Source organism: Bidens hawaiensis, unplaced genomic scaffold (genome assembly GCF_021521415.1).
Source record: "Bidens hawaiensis isolate Kalapana, Puna unplaced genomic scaffold, B.hawaiensis_p1.1 tig00003506_1, whole genome shotgun sequence".
Classification (NCBI taxonomy): Eukaryota; Viridiplantae; Streptophyta; class Magnoliopsida; order Asterales; family Asteraceae; genus Bidens; species Bidens hawaiensis.
The window spans coordinates 1,446,764-1,466,188 of NW_027491197.1; the positions used below are offsets into that span (position 1 = coordinate 1,446,764).

Here is a 19,425-nt window from a genome sequence, read left to right on the forward strand (position 1 = left end):
AATGGGTTAAGATGGATCATAAAAATTCTTCAAGTGGGTCAGGATGGGTTGGAAATATACAAGTGAGTTTCATTTATAGGTTAAAATGGGTCAAAACAAAATATCTAAGTTATCCAAATTTATCTAATTCAAAATACCCAAACTATCACGTGCAAAACAAAATTCATCCGAAACCCAAAAAACGATCAAAACGAAACAAAAACCCCAAACCGACTAATACGAAATAAAAAAACAAAAACGAAATTGAACCGAAATAGAAAAATGACCAATACGAAACAAAAAAAAACCCGGAATGAAACCGAAAACCTGACCAAAACGAAACAAAAAAAGCGAAATGCAACCGAAAAGCTAACCAAAAGTAAACAAAAACACCGAATCGACCAAACCGAAACAAAACTAAATCGAAATAGAAGAACGACCAAAACGAAACAAAAAAACCGATATGAAACCGAAAAGTTGACCAAAACGAAACAAAAAAAAAGCGAAATGCAACTGAAAAACTGACCAAAACAAAACAAAAAAACCGAAACGAAACTGAATTGAAATAGAAAAACGACCAAAACGAAGCAAAAAAACCGATATGAAACCGAAAAGCTGACCAAAATGAAACAAAAAAAAGCGAAATGCAACTGAAAAGCTGATCAATACAAAACAAAAAACGAATCGACCGAAACGAAACAAAAAAACCAAAACGAAACTAAACCGAAATAGAAAAACGACCAAAACGAAACAAAAAAAACGAAATGCAACTGAAAACCTGATAAAAACAAAACAAAAACACTGAACCGACCAAAACGAAACAAAAAAAAGAAATGAAACTGAACCGAAATTAAACAAAATGAATCGAAACGAAACAAAAAAAACCGAAATGAAACCGAAAAAACTGCCTAAAACGAAACAACACTGAAACCGAGAAAAACGAGAAATCGAAACCAAAATCATTGAAACCGAGCAGATACCGAAACCGACCGAAATAAAAAAACAAAACCGAACAAAAAAAACCCCAAAAAACTCAAACCTGAACCGGTATAAAACGGTTTTTTATGAACGAGGATGACGGGAGAAACATTTTAGTTATTTTACATTTTGCGTTTTTTATATATATTTTGAGTTATTATTTTTTTAATGGTTTTTTAGAATATATTTTTTTGAGGTGTTTTTAAAACCCTTTGTATGTCAACCTTCACTTGGGTCAAGATGGGTTAGCTTTACCCATCTTGACCCGTATCCATCCTAATTCCTAATCCTCTATTTTAAAAATCTATCCTTACCCCATACCCATCCTGGCCCATTATCCAAATCCAACCCAACCCACTCACATTGCCACCTCTAACCAAACCTGCCAAAACTCAAAAAGACCATTATACCCCTTGAGCCAATTAAAGCTAATATCGCAATCGCCAAGAGTCCCCGGCAACGGCGCCAAAAACTTGATGTGCTAAAAGTAGTCTAATAGTTATTAACTAAATTACGCTAATATAGACACTAAGTAATACTATAGACTCTCTAAAACTCGACTAAACTACTAACCGGCAAGTGAACCGATCGACTCTAGTAAAGCTAAGTAAGTCTGGATATCGAACCCACAAGACTCTTTTAATTACGTAAATTAACTAATTAGACTCGACTAACTGACACGACTATTTAATTATTATTACTTAAAAACTAAATTTAAACTAATTACGAAAAATAAGTAAAATAAACAAAAGACAATTTTAATGGATTTATATAAGATAACGATGAAAAACCACCTAGGCTAGAATCCCCAAAGTTTTAGTTATCAATTAATTGGAAAATGCTTGTTATGGAACCGAGATCATAAAATAGTCACTTAAATGAAAATCCGAACAGGACCCCTGACCCTTCTCAAGAAAACACCTATGGATTTCTAACAAGTTTTAAGACACACCGGTTTTATGTATTAAACTTCCTTACGGTTATTTAAATAATTTATAAAAGAGTACCTTTATAGTGAAATCCTACCTTCCAGCGCGGAAATAAAAGGTAATTTGACAAACATAATTGACTCGCTATACAATATTAATTAATCAAACCTAGACGGACTCCTTACGAAGAACTAAATCTAGCAATCTCAATTAACGAAGATCTAGCAATAACCTATCACCTTACAACTTTCTAGGTTAGCAACACACTTTTATTCGTTTGACTAATAATATTATTCTTATGATCTTATTCGAATTCATTCATAAACTAGTCAAAAATACACAGTAGATGACCTAACAAAATCCTATCATATGAAACAATCACCAAGAATTTTGTGGAATAATAAAACTAGAACAACCAAAACCAAGTACACATACGCATCAATCAAATAAACCAAACAATTTACTGAATCATAAAACCATAACGGAAAGCAAATTCCAAATAAAATAAAACTTCAAACAATGGTTCATCACAAGCCTAGATAGTCTAACAAGTCTAGCCTAGCATATTAAAATTAAAGAAACTAAAATAATTAAGTTCAACAACCAAGCTTATTATTAAAATAATAAATTCAAACCGAATATTAATGATGCTTGATAGAGTTGGTGTTGAACCCAAACGATCTCAGCTCGAAACAAAACCTTTCTTCTCTCCAAACTCCTTGCGTCCAACTTCAAAATAACAATAATGATAATAATGTTGTCAGACTTCATTCCAAATACTAATATTCCTTTGTAGGTCTCCAAATCAGCCAACGACCCCTCCCAATCAGCCTCATGTTCATTTCCTTTTATCTTTTTCGTGAACCTGGGAACCGACTCAAAAGTTTAGCCCATTTAATTATTCCTAGAGCCCATCTTAATTTAATATTGAGCCTATTAATGACTTTTATTCGTCCAACACTCAATGTTTATCTTCAATTTCCTTTTTACTTGACTTTTAACATAACATAAATTGATTTAAGAATCATATGACATAAAATAGTTCACATTCATATAGCTTTAATTTTACTGGTTATATAGATATTGATTCGAACAACTAATAATATAACACGATTTTATATATCTATCACTTATCTTTTATACTAATATATATACCATATTATTATTAGTATCATCACCCAACTTAAAGTTAACCTTTCAACAGACTATCATGACAACCAATCGGAGCAACCTCACAACAGCAGCATAATAATGATAATAACCAGCATTTCACCTTCTTCCTTTAACCTCTCGTCGGAGATTCTTCACTTTCACCCGGCCAACTCATCGTCTTTAGCCCTAAATTGCATAAACCTAAACTGCCTTGACGCTTTAAACCACTTCAATTCACAATTAATGACGGAATCATTGTTCTAGGGTTACTGAATAGTGAAAACCCTCACTTACTCAAATTCAAATAGTGCGATATGTCTCGGCAACCGGCCACCACCGCCTTACACAAGTCCAAGACGTTGGATAATAAATATGTGAGTAATGTCTATTCTTTCGCCCAATTTGTTTACCGTGTTTGGATCAAAATTGACGCGTGATTTTGACTTTGGATGATTAATTTGTAGTGTATGTATACTGTATAGATATAATTTGATTGGAAACTGTTGGTTTTGTTTGTAATTTAGCAATTTAGGGCTGCAAGTTAGGTGAGCATATGTTGCTTGAGATCTCATTGCTGAGTTTTGTGGTATTGTAATTTTGATTTGGAATGTGAAGGAAGTTTAATCTGCTCTAAACTAGGAGTGGTTTAAGTAATCTAGCGCGGGAATATTGAATGTGAAATGTGAAAAACTGAAAAGGTTAAATGCATTATATTTCTCTTACTGGTTTGGATAGTGAGGAGTTAGAGCTCGGTCGGATGTCGTTACTTTTTGTAGCGTTAGGGCTTTGGACTTTTTAAATGCTAGACCGTAAGGTTTTCAATTTCACAATCATAAATGATATACGCTCCTGAATTTGATAGGTTACCCGCCATCTGTTATGTACAGGACCGTCTCCGAGAATCTCTTAAAATTTTGGGTACTAAAAGGGACTCTGGAATCACATTTTTATTATGTGATAAATATTTTTACAGTTTTACTATTTGAGTTGCATTTCCAAAGCCCAATACGGACCAAAACTGAAAAGAGATAATAAAAAGTTACTGAAAGAGCACATATAAAATTCAAAAAAAAGTTTTTTCTATAAAATTAAAAGCAACACCAATGGGAATTGAACCCATGACTTTTGATTCCATAGACCACCACTCTTTCCAGTTTCCATTGCACCAAGGAGTCATTTTTTATACTTATGTTTTTTATAAAAATTATGTATAAAATATATATAAACTTTTTTAACATTTATGGGCCTCTATGGGGAATGGGCCTGGGTCCGTCGACCTCCTCGACTCCCCTTTGGGCCGGCTCTAGACTTATGTACTTTCAAAGTTATATAAGTTATGAGAATAATTAGACGAGTGAATCGACTTTATGACGAAAGCTACACGAAAATAAGCTATGGAAGTTTAAGTTGTGAGCAGATCTAATTTGACTTTTTATTTGTAACGTACAGCGAATCAGTAAGTTTGTTTTGCCTTGGGTAAGTTTAACTGTAAAACCGAGTTTTTACGACCCGTAGGCTGTGAATTTGATTCTTTTTTAAACTGAGTGAGTGATTTTGTATAAATAGAAGTCTAGAAGATATCCTTATTAGGTATCTACTATAATTGCCATTAAATGAACATTTCTACAATAGATAGGGGATACCTAGGTCAACAAAATACTCTCTTGTGATCGGAAGGCAGCGGTTTGGAGTTATGAAAGCATTTTTTTTATGCAGATACGCGATCCAAGGGAGATATTGTGTAATAACACCAATTCTGTGATTGTGCATTGGGTTTGGTTTTAATTACATGTTTTGTTCTGATGGAAAGTTTGTCTATTTTTAATTGGTCTATTTTTGGCATGATCTGTGTGTTTAATGAGTTTATCTTACATATTGAATCTATATGTGTTATGTTTTTGAAATTTTGAAGATGCTTGGAGATGAGATTGGGAAAGGAGCATATGGTCGAGTATACAAGGGTCTGGACTTGGAAAATGGAGATTTTGTTGCAATAAAACAAGTTTCCTTAGAGAATATTGCACAGGAGGATCTTAACATTATCATGGTATGATTTAACTGTCTTTTGCCTATGCAAGTTTATTGAAATTGTCTGGTAGTGTGGTCTTTAGGTTTTTGGTAAAGCATAGTAACACTATTTATCTTACACAGCTATGGTGTCTTTGTTTCCTTGCATATGTTATAGGTTTTTCTATCTAGTCTGTTTTAGTACAGTGAATATTAATTGTTTCAAACATGTTATGTGGTGCATTTTATCATCCCTCTTGTGTATCTATTGGTTTATCATAAAGATATCCTATTAGTCAATTAGCATGTTGTTGCATAACTACCTTATTTTATAATATATTAACAACTTTTTTTTTTTTTGCTTTCTGTGTGTACAAATTCTGGATCGATGGTAATTTCTCAGCAAGAGATTGACTTGCTTAAGGTAATTCTCTTGTTTTGACTTTGTAAATTGTTTATATTTTCACAAACAGTAGATGAATATTTGAATCACTTGGATAGTGCTTCTGGTTCATGATAATTTATGACTGTCTAAGTTATCAGATTGATGATACTTCTATGTTTATGATGCAGAATTTAAACCACAAAAATATAGTCAAATATCTTGGATCCTTAAAGACAAAGACACATCTTCATATAATTCTTGAGTTAGTATTGTAGTTTATTTAAGTTTTATATGTTTATCAATGACCTCGTTTGAAAGATGGCTCTTTTTTTCAACCTTAGATATGTGGAGAATGGCTCACTTGCAAACATCATCAAACCGAACAAGTTTGGACCATTTCCTGAATCACTGGTGGTTGTTTATATAGCTCAGGTTTGTTACTTGCCTCCAATATCTCTGTTTGAACTAAAATTTGGTATTTATGATTTTATCATGCTGGCAGGTTTTGGAAGGCTTGGTATATTTACATGAACAAGGGGTTATTCATCGGGATATTAAGGGTGCTAATATTCTGACTACTAAAGAGGTATGTAAATGTTTATAGTGTACAATTAATATGTTTACATCATTGCTCTTGGTCACTTTAAGTTTAGTTTGGGACTTAATGCACTGTATAATCCTGTAGATATTTAGGGTGGTTTAAAAACACTTCTTTCAGTTTTTGCAGATAAGTTCATAAACTTTTATTTAGAACTTGTTGAATTTGACCAAAAGTTTGTATTTTCCTCTTGAAACTGGCTACATACTGGCGTGGACTCCAAACAGGCAATATTTGCTGGCGTGGACATAATGTTTCATGTTTGAGTATGCTGACCTAGTTATTTAGTTATCATGCAAAAATAGTTGTTTTGGGGCTTATTAATGTGAGAGACAGATCTGCTCATATCACCAATTGTATTACACTTCATTTCATTGTCTTTGTTTTTCTAGCTCTAAAATTGATCTTACCTTTTTACATCTGTCAACTATCCTTTTCAGGGTCTTGTTAAATTAGCAGATTTTGGGGTAGCCACAAAGTTAACTGAGGCTGATCTTAATACACATTCAGTTGTTGGCACGCCTTACTGGATGGCCCCCGAGGTATTCGCTTCTATATGTGCAACTTTAAATGAGAACTTCATATTTACTAGGTAGTCTTTGGATATTGAGATCATATAGCAAAGTTTACATTCAGGTCTTTATTTAATTTTATTTTCAGGTCATTGAAATGTCAGGAGTTTGTGCTGCATCTGATATATGGAGTGTGGGTTGTACTGTGATTGAGCTACTTACTTGTGTTCCTCCTTACTATGATCTTCAACCCATGCCCGCTCTCTTTAGGATCGTTCAGGTCGATTTAATTACCTGAACCAGTTACAGAACTTTTGTTGATGGTCAAATTACCATAACTGAAATTTTCAATTTTACTTCAGGACGAGCATCCTCCAATACCAGATAACTTGTCACCTGGCCTAACGGATTTTCTCCGCCAGTGCTTTAAAAAGGTAAGGTTTAATTATATTTTATTTTAATTTGGCTTTGTGCTTGCATATTAGCATAATTAGCCTGTGATGTGTGTTCCATATAAAATTTAACTTCATGTTTTTTCAGGATGCAAGGCTAAGACCTGATGCAAAGACACTACTTTCCCACCCTTGGATACAAAATTCTAGGCGTGTTGTATTGCAGTCTTCGCTCCGGCATAGTGGCACTTTAAGGTAATTATATGATTAACTATTAACTGAAACAAACAATTACATGACTGCGTGAATCATTTGGTAACCAGGATATGAATCTTATGTACGCATGACTTCTGATCTTTAATCACACGCTTTTGTATCTATTTTGCAGAAATATAGATGATGATGGTTCAGTGGGTGTCAAAAGTTCAAATGCAGATGACTTAAGCACTGTTGAGAATCTATCTGCAGAGAATGTTAAAGTATCCCCTTGTAATCTGAACTAATAAATACCAAATTTAGAGGCTTTTATTGCTGGCAATATAGGGTTTCTTTTTTACTAATTGAAATTTCAATTTCAGGAAAGTAAAACAGAGTTGCTAATAGCTGAGGTTACTCTTGCTGGTAAGTCTTATGAGGGAAATAACTCAACTGTCGAGGAAAAACCAGATGCATCTGAAGCTGATGTGTCAGAAATTCAAGTTGCCACCTTAGCAATTCATGAAAAGCCACCGCTAGCATCTTCTGCTAATGCTGAATCAGCTTATCAAACAGAGGTCAATGAGTCATCAGAATTGAATCCTACTGAGGTAATGTTAACAAATGGGGAATCTGGATCTCCAAAGTCAAAGTCTAAAACCACAGTAGATGAAAAAGTAAAAGAGAATGGAAGTTCTGTTGCTACTTATAGCAGTGCACATAATTCTGGGCGTAAAGCACATGACAACAGTTCTCAAAAGGTACATTACATTATATTCTTTCATGGAAAAGTCTAAATTCAGAGCCATATGTTCATATGCATTTTTTTCCAATTTTTGATGTAGAATCTGAAGGCTGGAAGAATAACTGAAGGAAATGAGCTCAGTAAGTTTAGTGATATACCTGGTGGTGCTTCGTTGGAAGATTTATTTCAACCAATAGATAAAAACCATCTGGACGATCGGTCAGCTGAAGCTTCAACATCCGCATCATCACATGTGATTCAAGGTAACACATTTGCTACCGATAGTGGAAAACCTGATCTGGCTACGCAATTAAGAGCTACAATTGCTCAAAAACAAATGGAGAATGAACCAGGCCAGTCTAATGGGGGAGATATACTTCATTTAATGATGGGTGTTTTAAAGGAGGATATAATCGGTATTGATGGTCTGGTAAGTTTTGTGACTTTATGCTGTTGAGTGTTGACTTCTTCACGATCGGTCTTGACTTCTCTAATTTTTTTGCTTATTAGGGTTTTGATGATAAACGACCTGCGGACAATCTTAGCCACCTTCAGGTACACACTATCTATTCTGTTATTAATTTATCACTTAGTAGTTGAATTACGCTATATTCTGCACAAAATATGTAGGCTGTTGAATTTGGCAAACTAGTTTCACAATTGAGACCAGAAGAATCAGAAGATGTGATTATGTCATCCTGTCACAAGTTAACTATGTTTTTCCAACATCGCCCTGAGCAGAAACATGTCTTTATGACCCAACATGGGTTGCTTCCTCTTTTGGAATTGCTTGAGCTTCCTAGGACACGGGTATGCCAATTAAACAAAGCTTGCTATTTGTATTCTTCTTTAAGTTATAAACTTACAATAGTAGATATTTAGTAATATATTTTACTGCTATTTTCTAGGTGCAGGTTATATGCTCTGTGCTGCAGGTTTTAAATCAAATTATCAAGGATAACACTGACTTCCAGGAAAATGCTTGTCTTCTTGGCCTTGTAAGTACTGTGTACTGTAGGTTACAATAGTAGATTATTTATGTATACGTAATTTAATGGTAACATATGACTTCTATTTATTCCAATTATCAATGTCTCTAGGTCCCTGTTGTGATGGGCTTTGCAGTGCCTGATAGAACACGAGAAGTTCGTATGGAAGCTGCTTACTTTTTGCAGCAACTTTGTCAGTCAAGGTATTTAATTATCTCATGTCTTGCTAACTTGAATAAATTGTTCTTTTATTTTTAAAAAACTTCATATTTTGTTGTGCTTTACTATACAATAGTTATGGATTGAGGTGGTGGTTTTTTTGTTACAGCTCATTGACATTGCAAATGTTTATCGCATGTCGTGGAATACCTATTCTTGTGGGATTTCTTGAGGCTGATTATGCAAAATACAGGTATGTGACTTGTATACAAAGTTTCATACTAAAGCAAATTGTGTGTGTGTATGGGGGATGGTTCATGCGAGAAGTGATATTATAACGAGAAGTGAATCTTAACCATTGATTTTGTTTAATGGATGGTTTACAAAAGAAATGGTAAATTTGTAAATACAAACACATGTTTATGACATATTTTATTTAATTAAAAAGGGTGCATATGTCTTTTCGATGTAGCCCTCATTAAGCTAGATATTAATGCATTTAGCGGTTTCATTTTTTTATGCTTAATTAATGGTCATAGAGTCATATATGATTTTACTATTTTATTTCTTTCATTAAAATTTTGGAAATAAAATTCTGATATACTTTTGGGAATTTATGGTTGTATAAGTTGTTTATTTGGTTTTAGGATTTGTAAATAAAGCACATAAATTCTACAACATTATGTTGTATATTATGGTTTTCTTCATATACTACCTACCTACACATCAAAATTAGAAACATATAAGTCTGTGTAGGCGATTTTGTGAAAGTGTAGTTACATGTTGAATTCAAATTCTTATGTGTTGACGAAATAAGGTGGCAAACGTGTTTCCATAATCTCTTTAACATTATGTTGGCAAACGTATGTGTTGGCGTGTCTTGGTCGACGAGGACATCAAGTTAAGGTGGAAAACGCATTTTCACAATCTCTTTAACATCGAGCGGGATTATCAAGAAGAAAGCGACAACCTCATTACTCTAAGGCGTCAACGGAATAGCTGCTATTGTCGGCGCATTACACATGAAGAGGTGAAGATGGCACTTAGGAGGATGGGAAACGTATGTGTTGGCGAAATAAGGTGGCAAACGTGTTTCCATAATCTCTTTAACATTATGTTGGCAAACGTATGTGTTGGCGTGTCTTGGTCGACGAGGATATCAAGTTAAGGTGGAAAACGCATTTTCACAATCTCTTTAACATCGAGCGGGATTATCAAGAAGAAAGCGACAACCTCATTACTCTAAGGCGTCAACGGAATAGCTGCTATTGTCGGCGCATTACACATGAAGAGGTGAAGATGGCACTTAGGAGGATGGGAAAGGCTAAAGCGGTTGGTTTAGATAACATATCGATTGAGGTGTGGATATGTTTGGGATAACAAGGAGTCCAATGGTTAGGGGTGTGCAAAAAAACCGAATCGAAACCGAAAAAACCAAAAAAACCGAACCGTATTAGAAACCGGCGGTTTGGTTTTGAACTTTAGCAAAAACCGAAATATTGGTTTTGGTTCGGTTTTGTATTTTGTTAAAAACCGAAAAAAACGAACTGAACCAAATAACTAAAAATTGAAATAACCATAATATCTTAATCGTAAGTCCGTAACCATTAAAGCAAAATCTACCGATGACCATGTTTAGTTTTAACATATGGTTAATAACAAATTTATTTGGTTTCTAGATATGGTTAATAACTAATAGTACTAGATTTTGATTTTGATTTTGATTTTGATTTTGATTTTTGATTTTAAATTTATCTTTTATTAGCTTTTTAATATTTGAAGTCCAAACATTCAATATTCTATTAATAATTAGTTTTTTTTTTTTTTTTTAAATATCATGCCCAATTTCAATATCTTGGGTTTTTGGCCCAAAAAGTTGTGGATCAATTAGCAAAACCAAAAAAACCGCATCCAAAACCGAACCGAACCCAAAAACCAAAAACCGAAAAAACCGAAACCGAATGGTTTAAACAAATCATAAAATCGAAAGTTTGGTTTGGTTTAGTTTTAGTCAAAAACCGCACCAAACCGCACCACGCACACCCCTACCAATGGTTAACTACTTTGTTCAACCTTATCTTCAAAACTGGAAAAATGCCAGATCAGTGGAGGTGTAGGGTCGTATCGCTTTACAATATCAAGGGTGACACCCAATCTTGTAACTATAGAGGGATTAAGCTCCTCGGACATACTATGAAGTTATGGGAGAGAGTAATTGACACTAGACTTAGGAAAGACACAAGTTACGACAAACCAATTTGGTTTCATGCCAGGGAGGTCAACTACTGAAGCGATATATATTCTGAGACTAGACTGATTGAGAAGTATAGAGAGAACAAGAGAGACGTGCATATGGTGTTCATTGATCTAGAGAAGGGTTACGATAGTGTTCCGCGTCGATTGATTTGGGATAGTCTGGAGGGTCAAGGTATCCCGGGGAAGTATATAGACTTAATTAGGGATATGTATTCCAAGACCACAACTGGTGTTCGTGCACCCGTGGGGGATACTGTTTTTTTTCCTGTGGAGATATGACTACATCAAGGATCTGCATGGTGCCCATTTCTCTTTGCTGTGGTCCTGGATGAGTTGTCAAAATCGATTCAGGAGGCAGTCCCGTGGTGCCTGCAAAAATGCAGATGATATTGTGTTAATTGCATAGAGGAAACAAATCCTAAATGTGAGGCTAGAGGAGTGGCGTGCAGCTCTCGAAGGTAAAGGTTTAAGGATTAGTCGATATAAGACAGAGTATCTTTACTGTGACTTTAGTGATACAGGTGGTGAGGAAGACTCACATCACCATTGAGGGTCAAATAGTTTTGCAGGCAACCAATTTCAAGTATCTAGGATCTTTCGTACAAAGCAATGGAGAGATAGACAAAGATGTAGCCCACCGTGTGCAAGCAGGTTGGTGTAGATGGAGAGCGGCAACGGGAGTATTGCGCGACAAGAAATTCCCAGTTAAACTAAAAGGGAAATTTTAGAGGGTTGCCATTAGATCTGCAATGTTATACGGAACTGATTGTTGGGCAATCAAGAAAACACAGTCACGTAAGTTGGAGGTAGCAAAAATGAGGATGTTGAGATGGATGTGTGGGCACACTAGGTTGGATCGGATTAGAAACGAGGTCTTTTGGGAAAGATTAGGGGTAACTAGTATTTCAAATAAAACTAGGGAAGGTTGGCTGAGGTGGTTTGGGCATGTGAAGAGGAGACAAGAGTTTGCACCGGTTAGGGTGGTAGAAACCCTTGGTGTAGAGGGAAGGATGAGTAGAGGTAGACCCAAACTGACTTGGAATGAGCGTATTAGGCATGATTGATGAATTAAACCTCTCTGAGGACATGGTCCATGATAGGAGTTCATGGAGACGTAGAATTAAGGTTATGGACTTCTAAGAGGGTATTTGGTGGTCTTAACTTTGTCTAGGGGTCTAGATCTTAATATAGCGTAGGTTACTGCATGCGGTATTGCTCATCTCGTTTCATGTATATATGTTACATAGGTTTTACTTTATCCTTTCTATTTTTCTTCGTTTAGTTGCAGCTTCATATAAATATATATATATATATATAGTTTTGTTTTTGTTGTTTTTGTTTTTTTGCATTGTTTAACGTTGAGCCGAGGGTCTCTCTGAAAGCAGCCTCTCTATCCTTAAAGATAGAGGTAAGGTTTGCCTGCATCCCACCCTCCCCAGACCCTACTAGTAGCTTTGCTATGCGTATGGTGGTGGTTGATGTGTTGACGAAATAAACTTGTGTATAATAGTGTATTGTGTGTGTGATTTCCCTTTTTATTCATGTTTATGTTTTAACATTAATTTTTTAGTTTAAATATTGGGAATAGTTTAAATACCGTGTAGGATTTCTGTCGCTTTATATTTGTTTCCCATGGAAGTTGCCAACACCGAAAAGAACGTTCTACACTATAGTATATGACTTGTGTAAATTTTATTTTGTACTGCGTACTTGCGTAGGTTCATATATGTACTGTGTAGGTGGTATCACGAATATGCATGCGGAAATTATATAATTGTAGGTTATTAGCATAATACGTTATTTATTATATGCAGTTTAATGTAAAAAAAGGTTATTTTGCTCTGTGTAGGTGGTTTTCGAATTGTGTATGTGTAAAGTTTATCGCGTGTAGGTTCATGTATGTACTTGTTTTATAATATGTAGGATCACTTATGTATTGTGTAGGTTCATATATATGTCTAGATGGCATTTCGATTTGTGCATGCGTAAATTCTATCGCCTGTAGGAGACTAGGATCATATATGTGTAGGTGGTATTTTGAATTGTGCATGTGTAAATTTTAGCGTGTGTAGGTTCATATATGTACCGGGTATCTCGTATCTCGAATTGTATACGTGTAAATTTTATCGTGTGTATGATCATTTATACACTATGTCGGCGGTTTTATGAATTCGGTAGGTTCATATATGTACCAGGTATGATCATTTAGAACGACGACTTTCTTGTAATTAGGCTGCCGCGCTCTCTAAATTTGGAAAACCCCGATGCCATACTCTGGTCAGACAATGTTGTCTTAACCGGGCCCACGCTGGCTTCAAAGTTTTGCTTGGGCGTTTCCCCTGGGAAACCATACCGTCGACTGCCACTTGACAGTCTATGTGCCACCACAAGAGCAACACTCTCAGGCGTAACACACGGTGGGACGAAAACTCGGGTGGGCTTAAGGTTTTGAGCTGACAACCTTTGCACACGGCCTTGCTCAAATCCTTCATTGCTTATATCCACCCAAAAGTGACACAAGTGGGATTTGAACTTGAGTCTCCAATGGAGAACCCAAGCCTCCTACCACTAGGCCACAGGTTGGGGATGGTTACTTTTGTTGATAAACTGGTATTATAAATAGATTGATTATTTCATGGTAAATGGAACTGGTTATATATTAAAAATATATATAAATAAAAAACGTTTAACTTGTCCCAATTATTTGTTACTTGCGATGTACTAAACTACCACCTTTTATTAATAAAATTCATAAATAAAAGAAAAATTATGATTGGTTGTAGTGACTTCTCGCAACAAGAAACACATCTGAAATGAACCTAATCCTATATATATATATATATATTAGTTAACGTACAAATGAAATTAACGTGCTAAACGTGAGAATCAAGTAGGATAATTATATATACAAGTAGGTAATTATGTAATTACATCATGGAGTAATTATGTATTACTCCATGATGCAATTATATAATTACCCTATTGTATATATAATTACCCTACTTGATTCTCACGTTTAGCACCAGTGTATTAAAAACCGGATTTCGCACAGCAGGCCGATATTTTGAGTCCGGTATTTTTGGCCGGTTTGCTAGAACATTGTATCGACGGTTTTTGTCTAAAATGCTGGTTTTTACCGGTAAACCGGTTTTATGTCCGAGATTTTTTTGATATTTGCGGCCTATATTTTTTCAAAATTACTTTTAATCCAACAATTAACATTCAAACGTGTAAACTTCAGGACTATTTTTTTAAAAAATTGAGTGCTTTTGCATTATTTTTTTTAATATGGATTAACTTTTGAATTATTTTTTGTTATGAAATAATTTACTTTTGGGTTTTTTTGGATTGTAGTTACATTTATAGTAAATTATAAGGTAAACTATTCAACCGGTCGAACCTTCTGGTAAAACCCGGTTGTACCATTTTTTAGCCCAATCCAGTATAAGTAAAATACCGGTTTTTAAAACATTGTTTAGCACGTTAATTTCATTTGTATTTGATCCAAACCATATATATATATATGGTTTTAGTCATTTATGTAAGTATGCCACTGTGGTGAATCCTTTTATACATGAAGAGACCTTGCATGAGTATGGGGTGTTTGGATTTGTGCTATGAAACTAAATATATGATTACTGTGACTTATAGTCGTAAATTATCAGTTTTAATGTTTATATTAAGCAGATTCTGCTTCTAATTATTTGTGTCAAATAATCAGCTTTATATCACGGGCGGTAAAACTTATTAGTAAAGGGTAAAACAACCTACTTACCCGTGTTTAAACCTTTGTACTTACATTTGTGAACTGTTTTTTCTTTCTTAATTTTTATTTATTTTTGGTCATTTTATGTATATTTGATTAGATAACTAAAATTTGTCAAACGCTTGATCATCTGATATATTTTTATACAGTATCTTTCTATATCCTGTTTTATAACAACTGATTATCTGTTGAATTTCAGGGACATGGTCCACCTAGCTATTGATGGCATGTGGCAAGTATTTAAGCTTCATAGATCAACCCTAAGGAACGATTTCTGTCGAATAGCTGCAAAAAACGGAATATTACTCAGGCTTACAAATACCCTTTATAGCTTAAATGAGGCAGCAAGGCTAGCTTTAATATCTGGTGTAGGTGGGTTTTCAATGGATGGTTTAGCCACACGGTCTCGCTCTGGCCCACTGGACCCTAATAATCATACTTTCATCCAAAGCGAGAGTTCAACCAACGGTTTGGATTATTCTGACCACCATAAAGTCAAACATTCTGTAACCGATCATCCTTTTACACCTGGCCCACAAGAATCTTCTAGACTTTCATCTTCACCTGATTTAAGATTCTTTACACTAGAAACAGATAAACATCAATCAAGCAACACTAGTGTTGAACCTCCATTTACATCTACATCAAAATCACAAGATTTTGATCCTTCACATGATGCTGAACCTAAACAAATACTTTCTAATTTTGGAAGGTTATCTACTGATAGACCTAGAAAATCTATGGATGTAGCATCGAACGGGTATTCTTCGACAGGTCAGCAAGAAAATGTTAGACCGCTTTTAAGTTTGTTGGATAAGGAACCACCCTCACGACATTTTTCGGGTCAGCTTGGATATGTTCGCCATATTACGGGATTGGAGAAACATGAAACTATACTTCCTCTTTTGCATTCTTCTAATGAGAAGAAAACTAATGGGCTGGATTTCCTGATGGCTGAATTTGCCGGTAATTTTTTTTTATTTCAAAAGTAACCCTGCTGCTGATGGTTTCTTTTCTTGTTCTGATTTTTTAATATATTTTTGGTGGCTGTACAGAGGCTTCTAGTCGTGGAAGAGAGACTGCTAACACTGAGGTACTGGCTAGAACGCCACATAAGTTAGCTTATAAGAAAACTGGGGTGGTGGGATCGAATGAGAATGGGGCCTCCACATCAGGAGTTGCATCTCACACAGCATCAGCTGTACTATCTGGTTCTGGAGTTCTTAATGCTAGACCAGGGAGTGCCACATCATCAGGACTCCTGTCCCACATGGTACCACCATGGAATGCTGACGTGGCTCGCGAGTATCTTGAAAAAGTTGCAGATCTTCTACTTGAGTTTGCTGGCGCTGACTCAACCGTGAAGTCCTACATGTGTAGCCAAAGTTTGCTTAACCGACTCTTTCAGATGTTCAACAGAATAGAACCGCCTATCTTGTTAAAGGTGAGTCAAGTTTGTTTGACTTTTTTTAAGGTTTGACTTTATGTTATCCTGTTTGTAACTTGAATTTCAGTTGCTAAAATGCATCAATCATTTGTCAACGGATCCACACTGCCTGGAACATCTGCAAAGAGCTGATGCCATCAAACATCTTATTCCTAACCTTGACCTCAAAGACGGTCCTCTCATTTCTCAAATTCATCACGAGGTTAGTTGTTAGAGTATGATTATCTTATATTGCATACATATAAATATATGATTTCTCGTTAATTTCTTTTTTTATTGAAGGTCCTCAATGCACTATTCAACCTGTGCAAGATAAACAAAAGGAGACAAGAAAAAGCAGCTGAAAATGGAATTATTCCACACTTGATGCGTTTCATAATGTCGGATTCGCCACTAAGACAATACACATTACCTTTATTATGTGATATGGCCCATGCATCCCGTAATTCAAGGGAGCAATTAAGAGCTCATGATGGGATGGATGTTTACTTGAATTTACTGGAAGACCAACTTTGGTCTGTAACAGCATTAGATTCAATTGCTGTTTGTTTGGCACATGATAATGACAACAAGAAAGTGGAACAAGCTTTACTTAAAAAAGATTCTATTCAGAAACTGGTCAAATTCTTCCAGTGCTGTCCCGAACAGTTTTTCTTGCACATTCTAGAACCCTTTTTGAAGATCATCACGTATGATTCGTTAACTGTTTTTTATTGCTTATATGTGTGTTTAAGAATTGGAATTTACACAATTTTTTGTTAATAATTTGCAGAAAATCATCTCGAATAAATACTACATTGGCTGTCAATGGGCTGACGCCATTGCTCATATCAAGGCTTGATCACCAGGATGCCATAGCTCGTCTCAGTCTGCTCAAACTAATAAAGGTCTGAAACATAATATGTTTATTAAAGCATCAGTAAAACCACTTAATAATGTATATCATAAAATTGTGGCAGGCTGTGTATGAACACCACCCGCGTCCAAAGCAACTTATCGTAGAAAACAACTTGCCTCAAAAACTTCAAAATTTAATTGAAGAACGAAGAGATGGTCAAAGTTCTGGAGGTCAAGTTCTGGTGAAACAGATGGCAACCTCACTGCTAAAAGCGCTCCATATCAACACCGTTCTGTGATTCATTCGTTGGGATTTATTTTTTTCTTTTTTTTTTTTTCATTGCACATGTAAATATAATTTTTGGTGTGTGTGATGTAATTACTTTGCTTTTTATTAAATGATATAACCTTGTTGAGTGTGTTATTTTGGCTTTTTTGTGTTCAAATAAATTATCTACCATGCATAAGAAAGGTGCATAGATTTATAGTGCTAAAGAACACTAAAGTTGTATTGCTACTACCATTGGTATGATCAGCTTCCCTTATTCTTCTGCTTCTGTTAAAGTTAAGTGTATGTATCTACATCACTATATACATATACATGTATTGATATACATGCACATGCATGATGTATGTATGTATGTATGTGTGTTGGGGCGGATTGTCCTTTGACAGTAAGATTTTTAGTGGGCTATATGCTCATTTGGACATTCAAGTGACATCTTATATTTTCAGATGAAACCTAATAACAATCTTAACAAAAAGAAGATAAAATTTGACAACTTAAGATTGATGATGAAACAAATAAGTATCTTCTGCTTGGTAGTTTGTCATTAATCTATCATTGGTTAACCATTAGCAATGATGTCGTTGCGAGAGATTTTTCTTCATTAAAGTTTTGAGATATATTTTCGTAGTCGATTTAGCAAAGAATTTACTTACAACTGTTGTAGTTGATACGTAGATAAAAGTTACTAAACAGTGGTTTGGAACGAAGACTTAATACATTTGTAAAAAATGAAAGCTAAAATGAATTGAGTACTTTTTTTGATATGGAACAGTACTGATCTGCTTGTAGATATGTCATATATAAAGTCAAAATATGGTCTGTGTATCTGTAAAGTATAATTATGAACTCATACAAGCCTACCTAAGATGAGTGTGTACTTGTGACAAAATTTGCATAAGATTGATGTTGCAAAAAAATGACCATTATTACCGTATCACTAATAATGACTATAATTAGCTAGCGACTGTTTAAACAGCTGTGAATGCCCATCTGCGACAGGGTTTGGTAATCACCACTCACTGGTGACTTTGAATTATTAGTATGTATTTTTTCCATAATAGGTCACTTATATATGTGGATAAAAAAGAATAATCATATAAATTATTAGACCATCTCCAATAGGAGATTTTTGAAGGTTCTTGTCACACCCCGATCAAAGACGACGGAACATGACGGGGTGCAACGGATTGCTCATGAACACAAGACACTATTAGAGTGACAATATTTAAACAACTCATTAATTTCATTCAATCACAAATGTAATACATCTTGTTCATACATAACACCACCAAATATAAGAATTTAATTGTTCATTCTTCTAATAACTTAAACGGTCTCAAAATAAAATAGCATCTTCGAACTCCAATCAACCAATAATCAAATCTATAACAATGTATAAAATAATATTTGTTAAAACGTATGTTGGTGAGCAATTTCATAGTTTTTGAGTATATATAATATGAGGCGAAATCCACAAACGTATATGAGACTATAAATAAAAGCAACAATTACGGTATATATAAATCATAAGTAAATGAGGATCCTTTCTAATTGGTAACAACCGACATACTCGGATAATGAGGTGCGTATGATCATACTTATTGAGGCTCCACAACAACATAAAAATAAACACTCGTGCACGTAAAGCATATGAGACATATAACACACTATAGAGCAAGTATTCTAGTATCATACACCCTAGAGTTTGTGGTTTGAGGATAGAGTATTATAAATCATTCTTGTTTTGAATAAGTATGCATGTTACCCCCAAAGTATAAAAATGAAAACGGGGGATGAAATGTATTCACGT

General features: G+C 34.8%; 1 protein-coding gene across 4 annotated transcripts; it reads left to right on the forward strand.

Moving 5' to 3' along the window:
* Nucleotides 1-3,070: 3,070 nt before the first annotated feature.
* On the forward strand, nucleotides 3,071-17,766 carry LOC143623633 (MAP3K epsilon protein kinase 1-like). 4 transcript variants are annotated; one of them, XM_077094483.1, is made up of 24 exons: nucleotides 3,071-3,412; nucleotides 4,951-5,085; nucleotides 5,449-5,469; nucleotides 5,619-5,692; nucleotides 5,772-5,862; nucleotides 5,933-6,016; nucleotides 6,469-6,570; nucleotides 6,689-6,820; nucleotides 6,903-6,974; nucleotides 7,081-7,187; nucleotides 7,321-7,411; nucleotides 7,511-7,888; nucleotides 7,973-8,302; nucleotides 8,383-8,427; nucleotides 8,503-8,682; nucleotides 8,781-8,870; nucleotides 8,973-9,064; nucleotides 9,190-9,273; nucleotides 15,242-16,008; nucleotides 16,098-16,486; nucleotides 16,557-16,691; nucleotides 16,772-17,178; nucleotides 17,262-17,376; nucleotides 17,449-17,766. In XM_077094483.1, the coding sequence occupies exons 1-24, from the start codon at nucleotides 3,353-3,355 to the stop codon at nucleotides 17,623-17,625; spliced, it is 4,158 nt and encodes a 1,385-aa protein (XP_076950598.1). In that variant the 5' UTR covers nucleotides 3,071-3,352; the 3' UTR covers nucleotides 17,626-17,766. The 4 variants fall into 4 exon arrangements, with proteins under 4 accessions (XP_076950598.1, XP_076950599.1, XP_076950600.1 ...); XM_077094484.1 differs by having other exon boundaries at nucleotides 8,787-8,870; XM_077094485.1 differs by lacking the exons at nucleotides 3,071-3,412; nucleotides 4,951-5,085; nucleotides 5,619-5,692 and having other exon boundaries at nucleotides 5,170-5,457; nucleotides 5,845-5,862.
* The last annotated feature ends 1,659 nt before the right edge of the window (nucleotides 17,767-19,425 follow it).